Raw genomic sequence first — 12,386 nt, forward strand, 5'->3', positions numbered from 1 at the left:
CAAGTTTGCTGCGTTGCTTGACTCTGTTTTGTCAATTTACCATCCCTCGCCTGTCAAAAAGAATTGAGAGGAATATCTCTCATATTGGAAGACCTTTCTGTTCATTACATCTATCATTGTTCAGTGGAGCTGAATTAACTCTTCAATCAAGTGCCGAATGAATGCAAAAATGAGAAAAGTGTTGGGTTTTTTCACCCCTCAAAATTAAAGTTTCAATTTTTTTTTAAGTACAATATATTTATATTTAAAACTCAAGACAAATTGAACAGTGTTTTAGACCTTCATTCTGAAAACACTATTGGACATGGGCTCTTATTCAGGAAAGCTTCCCTATTCAGGGCAACATTTAAGCACATGCTTAAGTCCCATTGATGGCAAGGGAATGTAAGTATATGCTTAGTTCAAGATATTCTCAATTTTTTTCCCCTGAATATGGATGAACTTAAGTATGTTCTTAGATGCTTTCATGAACTGGTGGCAATAGAGTTTCCTACTGTGAGTAGTACCACTGGTGTCAGTGGGACTACTCATGGCTGTAAGAGGCTACCCATGATAGCAAGTGCAGGCTTGGTCCTTAGTTATCAATTTTAAAATCTGTTTGCTCCATCTATTGGCTTATTTAATTGTATATATATACTTTTTTAATAATCATTTAATATATAATTTATTATGTGTCTTCTCATACTGACGGTTTTAGGTAGGAAATCTATAAGAAGCTGTTTATCTCTAAATATGTCTAAACTAAACAGATTTTAAAATATGTGCCCTAATTTTCACTCCTTTGGAAAAAGTTAAACAATCATTAGAACCCAGGCTCACAATTTTTTTAAAATATATTGATATATGAAAATCTCATAGACATGCCACTTATTTTTAGCTTCCCTTATTATTTTGATAGAACAATCACATCCTAAAAATAGAGGTAATTAACTATCTTTGTATGGCTTTCTTACCCTAATTGTGCTTCAATCAGCATTGGGATACAAAGAGATTGATTACATTAAATTGGTATGAACATTAAAAATTCATTAGATCATATTAGAAAACATTAGTTATATTTATTATCAATGATCCTTTAGAGACATTTAGGATGAAACAGTTTAAATTTTCTGACAATAGATTTGTATAAAAAGGAAAAGAATCTGAGTTTATAGGGAGAAGTTACATTTGTTTTTTTTCCTGCTGGGACAGGATTGGCTGGTTACAATCATTTGAAAGAATACCTGCAAATTAAACAATATATATTAAATGTTCAATTTGGGTTGGGATTCCTGCAGACTTTCAAAGTTATCAGCCCTCCACTATTCACAGTGGATGCAGCTCACCCCTTTACTGAAGGCCTACACAAACTTCTGTGTACTGCTTTAATTTCACTTAAACCTAGAGTTGGAAGTGTAAGAAGGACCTTTTGCACAGGGGCGAGTTTTACCAGTAGCGTGGACTTCCGTTTTAATTCTTCTTGCCAAAAAGAAAACTGCACCCATTTTGCTCATCTTACCAGTCTGAAAGGCAAGAAGCCCTGCTGAACCTGAATTAACTTTACTGTGTATTTGGGAGTTACATATTTAAATTACAGTTGGTAGTTTTGGAGCCTACTGCTAATGAAACAAAAATGTACACCTTTTGGGCCCTCAGTGACACCAGAAATGCTTTTTTGTTTGTTTGTGTTTTTTTAACAATATGACCAACACCCATGACAGGCATGAAAATGCTAAATAGAAACTGTGCATCTGATCAGCAAGGTACTTAAGAAAGTGCCTAACTTTAAGCATGTGAGTAGTCTCAATAAAGTTGTTTGGCATTAAGCTCTGGTCCTGCAATTGACTTAAATGATGCTCCACGCAGATGCAGGGGTGTGTCCACATCCTGTCATTTACAGGATCAGTGTCTTAGCTTCCAAATATATTTCTCAGTTTCTGATATAGAATAATGCTTATCTTTCAGACAGATGGACTGAGTTAGTCATATGTTGCAGACATTTTTTTTTCATTTTTACTTTGTATATTGTATCTAGAACTTTGTACCACGCAGCTCTTCGTTTTTATTTTCGCTTTTGCTCTTTTCTACTCCTAAAATGTATTGAGAGAGAGAGAGAGATTGTGAGCTAGATGTGTGAGAATCAGTGGAGAGAAAACATATGATTCAGAATGTATTAGTTCCCTGGAGAGCACCGAGTTATTGACTGGCTCCCAATCGATTACCATGAAGCTCCAGCTCAGTTAGGCATTTTAAATGGAGAGCTGAAATGTGTGAAGAAAGGAGGGGCTGAAGGGAAAATGACACCACAGTGGAAAGAGTAAGCAACAGAAACAAATAGAAAAGAAGTGAAATTTAAATATATACCACAAATAATAGTAAAGAGGAGAGAGAAAAGACCCCTTCAAAAAAAACACAAAAATAGCCAAGCTAAAAACAGCAAATACTTATAAAGCAAAACTGGGGGGGGGAGGGGAATCCACACAAAGATAAAGAATATCAAAGTGAATGTTGCCTGCGGTACAGGGTTGAGTAGCAAGTGTGTGGGGTGGGGTATCTTGGACTACTGACATATGCACAATTGATTTCTCCATTGGGTAGAATATATGTAATGGAAGTGGAAAAGAGAGAGAAATCCAAAACATAATGATCAGTCAGGTAAAGATTGCATGGAAAATTAAGGGCAACAAACAGCCAGAATGAGTTAATGCTAACCAAAAGGGTAGAGCAGAATGAGAAGACTGTTATAAATATAGTAGTGAGAAAGATACACTAAAGTGAAAATTCCACAGGCACACTACTAAATGACAAGGGGGAGGTAATAATGCCTCAGAAATAGCTGAGATATTGAACTCCCTTTTAAAATGTGCTTTTAACAAGGAAAATAAAGAAGACAGTTGCATAGTTAGGAAAAAAGGAAGGCCTTTTAAAATTAACTATTGATCCACTAACAAAAAACTTCTTTAAAAGAGAGTTAAGATTGCCTGATGGTGTTGTGTACCCTTCTAGAATACATATGTTCCCAGATGAAAATTGACAGCTGTAAGCATCAGGAAATACATTCAGCAAAATAAAAAACAAACATTAGAAAACAAAGAAACGTGCAGTTAAAATAATGCTTTCAACTCACAACCCCTACCCTTAACTCTTCCCACTGGACCATTGCCAGAAGGAATGCTTCAAGGACATCTGAGTGCCATACCCTTCCCTAAGATGTGTGCAGGTAGGGTGAAAAAGAGCAGCGTTGTGGCCAAAAAAAAAAAAAAGTGTTTTAAAACCCTCTCATTCCTGGTCTCAGAAGTCCCTTAGGGAGATGGCTTAAGCTCACCCTTTCACTCAGTGTTATTGCCCACAGTAAAATTTACCATACCCATTGCTAGGTACTTGCATCAGTTGTGGTGCACAGAACAAAATTCACACAAGTATAGAATTGGGAATGTGGATATGGAGTTGTAGGCACTGTACTGAGAAACTGGCATATTTTTTTTGTTAGGATGGGGATGGTAAAGTTATATTCCCAGTGCATATTGCCATCTCTCCAAGGGCATGGTTAAGGTAGTGGTGGGGTGTGATGCATATCTGCAGCTACTTCTTGAAGAAAGAGCAGGAGTAATTTGTAGAAGTGTAATAGTCATCCATTCAGTGTTCTCTTGATTATAATAGATGGCATTATGTCTGGCTTCCACAAAGCCAGATGTATAACAGCATTTTAATGTACAACACTTTCCTACACTAAAGACATTTAGATAATTTTGGATTTACTTATGAGAGCCAAACATTTTGAAGTTTACATGTGAAGTAATGATTTGTCACACTGGCATTATTAAGTATGTTCTAGTTGTTAGAGTAGGACCTGAGTCATCTTTCCAACCATCAAAGATTTAAAAGTGTTTTATAATTGTAGGTAAGCATTATTTTCTTCAGTTTTCAGATTGGTTAAATGATTTGTCTAAGGGCACACAATAAATAATAGTGGCAGATCCAGGAATAGAATCCGGGCATCTCCACTCTCAGTTCAGTGCTCTATCCACTCAACCAAGTTATAGATGCCCACTTTTTAAAAAATATCTTAGATCTACAGATGCAGTGTCCTTTCATGTCCTATGTTTTGCATTGTAAATGTTGTATTAAAACAATTGAATGCTGCAATAATTATTTTAATAGGTGATATTTGATGGGAAGGGTCTCATAGTGAGTTTGAGCAGAGGACTGTGAATCAGGATTTCTGAGTTACGTTCCATTTTCTGCCAGTGGCTTTTTATAGATTTGACCCTCAGCTACGTGACAGGCATTAAGTTATACCCCGTGCTAGAGAGAGCTGTACACAGGCACAACACACAGCAGGAGCTCCCCTGAGGCAGCTAAATGCCTGCAGCAGGGAGTATGGATGATGCTACACCATACTGGAGAGGGTAACATGTAGCTGTCACATGGGGTGGTTCCATAGTTTGAGACAAGATGGAGAAGATATAGAGACATGCCCCCTCTTTACCTCTTCCTGCTCTAGCTTTGCACCCTGAGCATGATAACGATTATGCTCAAGCCCTATACTGGGGAAATGGGGCTGAGAAGGCTCTTTGCACCTTCTCCCCAGTGGAGGCAGACATTATTTAGCCCATAATGTCCACAATGAGTTTACTAATTGAAAATGGTTATATATAGTAGTTACCAGAGAGTGTCGAGAAATGTAACTACTTCATATTTGAAAAACTTGGAGATCCTTGGATGAAAGTCACTATCGAAATGCAAATTATTGTTCACATATCCTCAACATTTGTGCAAACTTTTATTGTTCTAATAATAGGAGTTCCATGCAAAGTGCCATAGTAGGATATAGTCCTAAGTGTTGAGAATAAAATTAATCTTTCCATCCATGAGATCTAGTTTGGCAATTTGTATTTATAAAAACAGCTGTCACTGTGCTATCTGAGCCCCAAGTTAACAATTAAGTAGACCATAAGGTATTATCAGGAGAGAATAAAACTGTGGTTTATATGCACTCTCTCTCTCTCTCTCTCAATATATACACACACACAATCGTATATATAAAATATATGTATAGATGGCTACATATATTTGTGTACATAATTGATTTTGTAACCCAAATGTATTTGATTTTCCATTTTTTCTTTTGACAAGTTCCTTGCTCGTTTTAAATCATAACTAAGATTCCTTGGCAACTGACCAGTTACCCGTCCCTCACCTCTTTCTTGATTACTCTGTGCCATAATGCTTTGTAAAATATTGAAAGCAAACTTGTGAATGAATGGCTTTGGGGAATTTGTGTGACTTATGCATTTTTATTTATTTTAATTTTTTTTGCATTCAAATCGTTACATTTCTGTTTCCTTATAGAGTAGTGTATCAAGAGCCTGTGTATGGCAATAAGTTACCACAGGTATGAAGAACTGACTGATGAAAAAAACTCATCACATTGAATGTGGATTGCTGTGAAATCATACTAACAATCAAATTAATGGGGGATTTTACATATACAAAATGAAAGGAATAGACCAGCAGCTGCATTTTATGGTTGGGGTTAATTATGCCACACAATTGCAGACATTTTAAAATTTGTGTCTCCCTCTTGAAATATGATGTATGTCCCATTTAAGGTCCAGTGTCAGTGGGAGTTTTGTCAGTGTCAGGACTGCATTATCACGCGTGCTGACTTTGTCTACATTTATGTTTTTAGGGAAATCTCAAGCGGTTACGGAACCACTGATGTAGTTTCACTAGTGGTAGTAATTGTTGGAGCACTGATGTAGAAAGGGCATAAGCATTTTTTCCCATCATCAGAACATTCAAGACCAGAAGGGATCACCACTTCATCCAGTCTGACCTCCTGTATATTACTGGCCAACAACACCATCCAGCACCCACATGTTAAACCCAACAAAAATACTACAGCCCACAGGAGTCTAAAATATTATGTTACACAGGCAGAGAATGGGAGGGACCAAGATGCACCAATGCCAAAGGACCCCACAATGGCAGGGAAATGATTAATTGAGAGAGACCCAGATAATCCTGGCAAGTGACCTGCACCCACATGCTGCAGAGGAAGGTGAAAAACCCTTAAAGTCACTGTAATCTGACCTGGAGGGAAATTCCTTCCTGACTCCACATATGCCAATCTAGATTCTGAATAGGTGAACACAAACCAGCGAGCCAAGCATCTGAGAGAGAGAGAGAGAGATGCCTCAGAGCCCTGGCCCTCCTGGTTTGATGTCCCATCTCCAGGTGTGGCCATCCCTGTTGTTTCAGGGGAAGGACATTTAAAAAAAAAAAACACCCAGAATAAATTGGAGGGAGGGTTAGGGAATCCCTTGCTGACCCCTGCAGGTGCCTGGCTGAAATCCCGAAGCTTGAGCTTTTAGGGAACCTAAGACATAAACCAGAAGTGAGCCCAATGGCTGTTGAGGCCTGCCTCTTATCACAAGCAACCCGTCATACAATTGCAATATGAATTCATCCAGCTCTCTTCTAAAACTCATTAAGTTGTTTGCCCCTGCAACTCCTTTTGAGAGGCTTTTCTAGAATCTCACCCCACTAATGGTGAGATGGTTAGAAATCTCCTTTTACTTTCCAGCCTGATATTGTTCATGGTCCGTTATATCCATTTGTTCTTTTGCCAACATTGTCTTTTAGCTTAACTAGCTCTTTACTATCCCTGGTATTTACTCCCTTAATGTATTTTATAGTTTTTCTTTGCTAGACTAAACAAGCCCAACTCTTCCAGTCTCCTCTTTTAAGATAGTCCCTCCATTCCAGTGATCATCCTAGTTGCTCTTCTCAGCACTGTTTCAGTTTTAATTCATCTTTCTTTAACATGGTTGATCAGAACTGTACACAGTATCCCCAATGAGGTCTTACCAGTGCCTTCTTACAATGGCATTAATACTTCTCTATCTCTACTGGAAATGCTTTGCCTGATACATCCTAGGATCATATTTCCTTTTTCACTGTCGCATCACATTAATGACTCATAGTCATCCAGAAATCAACCCACACAACCAGGTTTCTCTCCTCCATTGTTGCTTCCAACTGATGAGCGCCCCTCTCCCCACCCTCCCCCCAGCTTTTAGCAGAAATTCTTATTATTAGACCCTAAATGCATGACCTTGAACTTTGTACTATTACATTTCATCTCATTTCTCTCCCTCCAGTCTTCCTGGTCATCCATGTCTTTCTCTATTAAAATCTAATCCTCCTCTGTACTGATGGTGCCTTCCAAATTTGTATCATCAGCAAGTTTCATTAGCACATTCCTACTGTTTGTGCCAAGGCCATTAATAAAAATATTCAGTAAGATTGGGCCCAAGACTGATCCTTGAGGAGCTCTGCTCATGACTTCGCTCCTGTTCAATAAGTCACCTTTCAGCATAACCCTTCTCTCCTTTATCCAGTTCCTTATCAACCTTACAATTCCTGTGCTGATCCCCATCTTCCCTAATTTAACTAATACTTTCTCATGTGGTACTGTGTCAAATGCTTTACTGAATTCCAAGTATATTACGTCTACAGCGCTTCCCTTATCTAAAAAAGATCAGTTATTTTCTCAAAGAAGGAAATCAGTTTAGTCTGGCATGATCTTCTCCTGTTGCATTACATCGCCTTTACCATGTACCTCCATTAATTTAATTATTCTTTCCTTCACAATTCGTTCTAAAGCCTTACAGACCTATTAGTCTGACCCCATTAGTATGCAATTGCCAAGACCACTCTTTTTTTCTCCCTTTCTTGAATATATGTAAGTACTGTCCCTATTTTCCAATGGGACAGTACTACCCCCAAATAGATAGTTATTAAAAATCCTTGCTACTGGACTAGCAATCTCATGTGCCAGTTCTTTCAATATTCTGGGATAGAAATTATCCGGTTCCGCTGATTTGAGTGCATTAAGCTCTTTAATTTTTTCTTCTACTTCAGATGTGGTCATTTCCAAACCCATTTCCATCAGCCATACTGCCTTCATGCATGTGTTCTATATGATCCTTACTGAAAATGGAGGCAAATTATTTAGTTTCTGGTCCATACCTACATTGTCTTTCATTTCTTTCCGATCCACACTACATAGCGGTCCAACTTCATCTTCCTTAGTCTTATTTGAATTTCCTTGGCCAGACCTAATCCAGCTTGACTTTCAGCAGTTGTCACTTTATTCATACATTTGCTGACCTCCACAATGTAGCTTTCTTTGCTGATTAATGTCTTTTCCCATTCCCTAGAGGCTCTCTGATTACTCTTAATAACCTAAACAAACAGTGGTATGAATGCCTTTTCCTTGGGTACACTATGGCTTCCAGTGTTGCTACTGTTGTTGGAGCTTCACCACTTGCACTGAAACCATAGGTGATTTCCCCAAAGTATGTTAACATAGACACAGTAATAGTGTCACAAATTATAAGCAGATATATTTCTTTGTTTCTTTTAAGGTGGAAACTGTGTAAATGATTGTTTTTCAAAATAAATAAAATTTCCACACATATTAGTCCAATATTGCCAGGTTTTTATAATATATTCAATAAGGGGGGTAATAACATATTTCTATAAAAGTCAGAATAATTGTGCATTTGCTATGAAAATGCTCATTTAGCCAGATATTTTTCTGAGCATATGCTTTGAGACTATCCCAACGCTTATGAGTTTGGATAAATAAAATAAATAATTGCCTATATTAATGGTATTATGTACCAAAATACAGAGTGATGGATAAAATGTTCAGCAGTAAATTCTATAACAATATAGACTAAAGCAGGAGAAGAGTGCATTTAATCTAATGTTCTAAAGAAATGTGTACATTATGTATTATTGAGTATCCTGTGTCTGAGAAATAGACGAAGTTGAAAAGCTATAAACATAACCAGATTTAATTTTATAGCAGATATCTTGGATACATTTAGGTGGTTTTAACATTACATAATAGCTTAATTTGCATTTTAATTATTTGGATGACAGATTCTGGTCCTGATTCAGCAAAGTGTTTAAGTGCATGCTTAAATTTATTTCTTTGGGACTATTGCCATTCTTAAATATAAGCATGTGCCAAATTGTTTTGCTGAATTAGGGCCTCTGCTTGTAAATCACCTGTTGATCTTATAATAAATAGTTAAAATTTTTAAAATTTTGAAAAAATTCTAGTTATGCTCATTAACCTACAAACATGAGACCAATAAAGGTTATTAGAGTGACCTAACAGAGACAGACCTGTTTTTGATCATTATACAGTTTGCACACTTAAATTGATGAAATAAACAAATATGACACACTCAGATAGGTATTTCCCGTTCAAAGCCCTTCCATATCAAGTCTCAAAATGCAGATGCCAAAGATTTTAGTCTCCCAAGAGCATTTAGTAAGCCTTTCAATAACATAGGACTCTGTTCAGACCAAAATTATGTTTATTTGTATCATTTTAAACTCAGTCTCTGCAGGGCTTCTTCCAAATTTAATCCTGATTGTTGAGTCAAAAGTAGCTTAACACACCTCCCAGGGAAGTCAAGCTTGGTTCTTTGGCGGCACCTCCTTAACTAGCACAAAGCAGAATGTTAAACCACTCCTATATTTAAATCTGGCCATACTGGTGATATCAGCCTACCACATCTGGATATGTTTGAGAGAATGACACTTCTGTAGTCACACATGGTGCTCAATCCTTCAAAACCATAATCAGTCCCAGTAAAAGCAAGAAACCTGTTCATTTGGGTAAAGGTTTTCAGGATTGTGCCAGTGGTGACAAGCATACGGACCATATACAAGACTGACTGATTCAATAATATCATACTGCATAATGACTTACAGTCCAACAGACATTCTTATGCTCTGGATTCTGAAGATAAATGAGTAACATTCTAAATCTATTTTTATCTTTAAGTCTACTGCCTGAGATTTGGGATGGTTTTGTTAGAGTCAAAAAACAGGGAAAGTCTCTTGTTTTGTTTGCATCGCACATTCTTTTGCTATCTTTCTTCTGGTAGCCCATAGCATGAGGAAAGTTTGCAATTTTTGTCATGAGCTCTGCCAGCTTCACTACTTTGTGGCTCAATTTGTGCTTGGTGCCATTATCTGACATTTGATTGCCCATACACAAGGTACCTGCAGGCAATATTTGCACATACTTTTTGAGATCTCAAGTAGTTTTTAATAAGATTCTATGTGCCTAGCTGCAGCTTGTGTTGGTAGCCAAGAAGAGTGCATAGGAATGCTGTCCTCCTTTCCTCCATTTTTACTGACATAAAAGTATCAGATGCTCAGAAGTAAGGAGGCATTCCATGTCAGTGCTTCTTAGCTGGCACAGAGATAGGACTTCATGCAAAAGAGATGGCACTTAAAATGTTATGCAAGCTATCTGTCTAAACCAATTGGTTGCCTGACATAAGTGCCTCCAGCAAGGCTGAATTTTATGAGAAGGCACCATAACAGATGGACACGAGAGTTTGAAATAAGAAATGTAGAGGTGCCTCAAGTATAGGTGAAGCACCAAGCCTAGAGTGTCTATCTGGCTGTGTGTAGATGGGAAGCTTATGTGCTTACTGTTAAGGAGATGTGGCATCATCAGCCAAGCTGTGTGTGGGACTGACTTTCAAAAAAATGTTTCTCAAAATTTCTGTTATGGTTGGAGGGATTAAATCAAGCAAAAGCCCTGAAGTGGGGGATAAGCTGGAATTTCCTGTGGAGAATCTCTAGAACAGTGGGCTAAATGAAGCCCTGTCAAGTTTCTCATAAACAGGTTATTTCATGAAGAGTAGTCTACTTAATACACTTTTTGTAATACAATATACAAAAAGCTATATTAAGTGCACTAAAAATATGCTACTATTTTCATGAGGGTTGGCAGACAGAAGCCCATTCCTCACACTTCTACATATATTTAGTGTGAACAGAGCCCTCAACAATAGGAGCACTCCATTTAAATACTCACTTTAACAATAGGGGGAAATGTCATTCAAAGCTGAGTGATCCAACTAGTTTTCTTTTTCATCTCCTTTTTAATTCTATGGGGACACACAATAGTTCCATGTCCCAGAGGATTATGGGATGGTGGATTCTAATTGGAACGTAAATGGTGTTTGTGTTATCTGTGGAGACTGGGCTCTGTTTGTTAATTGGCATGCTGAGATCATTTTGAAATGGTTGATATAACACCGTGGTCCATTGAACAGGAAGCTCTGCTATTTTCACAGTTTGATAATCAATGCATCACTGCACACAATTCCTTTCAAATGTGTGTGTTTGTTTGTCTGTTTGCTTAATTGAACAGCTGCAATTACTGTTACGTACAGCTGAATGTTAATTCAAGAGAAAGAAAAGAAATTCCTTCTTAGTTATGATTTTATTTACAAATTAGAAACCTATATAAAATTAGAGTTTTAATGCAGCAAAAATTTCATTGGTTTAATCAAGCACATGCAAGGTATCATATTAAATCTAAAAAAATATTGTTAGCTTTGTAGTTTATTTTCTTTTAACTGATTTATTAACCTGCACTACACCTCATTGGTAAGGGAAATTGCTACCTGTAAACGTAAAGAAAAATATTCTCAAAAACTTTTTTGATGAATGCAGTCCATTGATTAGCCTGATCTTTGGGTCAAATTAAATCTTAACATGCAGGAACTGATTGGGTTTGTGATCAGCTCTGCTTAACAACCTTGTGAAATATTTCATATATAGTCCAACCCCTTAATTGGACTTATAGCATGAAAAGAACATTCCAAATAGTTGCTGGTAAATTTTGGAAAATATTAATGTAGACTGCTGTAGCAATGCAATTAGAATGTAAGTTTGTGTTTCAGGGTGGTTATGCTGCCTACCGGTATGCCCAGCCTGCCACTGCCACTGCAGCTGCCTACAGTGACAGGTAAGACCTAATTTACTGCTAATAAATACTTAGCATACAGGAAGTGGAAAATAAGTCTTGTAACTGTTTTGTTGCTCTGCAGATGACTATGGGATATAAAGTTAGGCTGTATTGTTATGAAGAGCTATAAATAGAGAGGTAATGATTAATTAAGAATCAGGCATAAGATACACACACTTTCCTGGGTTGCAGATCAGGCACTTTACTATGAGATAACGATAGTCTGTGACCCTTTTACAGTGTGGATAAATAAATGTACAGCTCCATAATGGTCTGCTGCTTAAGATCATAATTTGTCTTAACAATACTTTTTCAATTAATTTAGAACCTGCTCCTCTATGGTATTGAGTACCTTCCATTTTCACTGACTCCTGTTGAAGTCAATGGGAGTTCAGGCTATCGAAGACAAATGATGATTCTCCCAGTTAGCTGGCTTCCAAACATTTCATTTATTTGAGTGTTTATATAAAGGCAAGTCAATCTACTTGTCTTCCCTTTTTTTGAAAAAAACAAAAACCCAGCTTTTAAATCATGGTATCAAAATTGG

At 37.2% G+C, this 12,386-nt stretch overlaps 1 protein-coding gene across 50 annotated transcripts in view; it reads left to right on the top strand.

The window, feature by feature from the left end:
• Window positions 1-12,386, top strand: part of RBFOX1 (RNA binding fox-1 homolog 1) — a 2,478,424-nt gene that overhangs the window by 2,429,157 nt on the left and 36,881 nt on the right. For 40 of the 50 annotated variants that reach the window (XM_065558775.1, XM_008162566.4, XM_008162565.4 and 37 more), the window contains one exon: window positions 11,775-11,839. In XM_065558775.1, the coding sequence (XP_065414847.1) occupies window positions 11,775-11,839 (65 nt within the window). Of the gene's footprint in view, window positions 1-5,331; window positions 5,375-11,774; window positions 11,840-12,386 lie in introns of all 50 variants that reach the window. The other 10 variants (XM_042861601.2, XM_065558772.1, XM_065558776.1 and 7 more) reach the window with 1 other exon arrangement.

Source organism: Chrysemys picta, chromosome 10, assembly GCF_011386835.1.
Source record: "Chrysemys picta bellii isolate R12L10 chromosome 10, ASM1138683v2, whole genome shotgun sequence".
In the NCBI taxonomy this organism is placed as follows: Eukaryota; Metazoa; Chordata; order Testudines; family Emydidae; genus Chrysemys; species Chrysemys picta.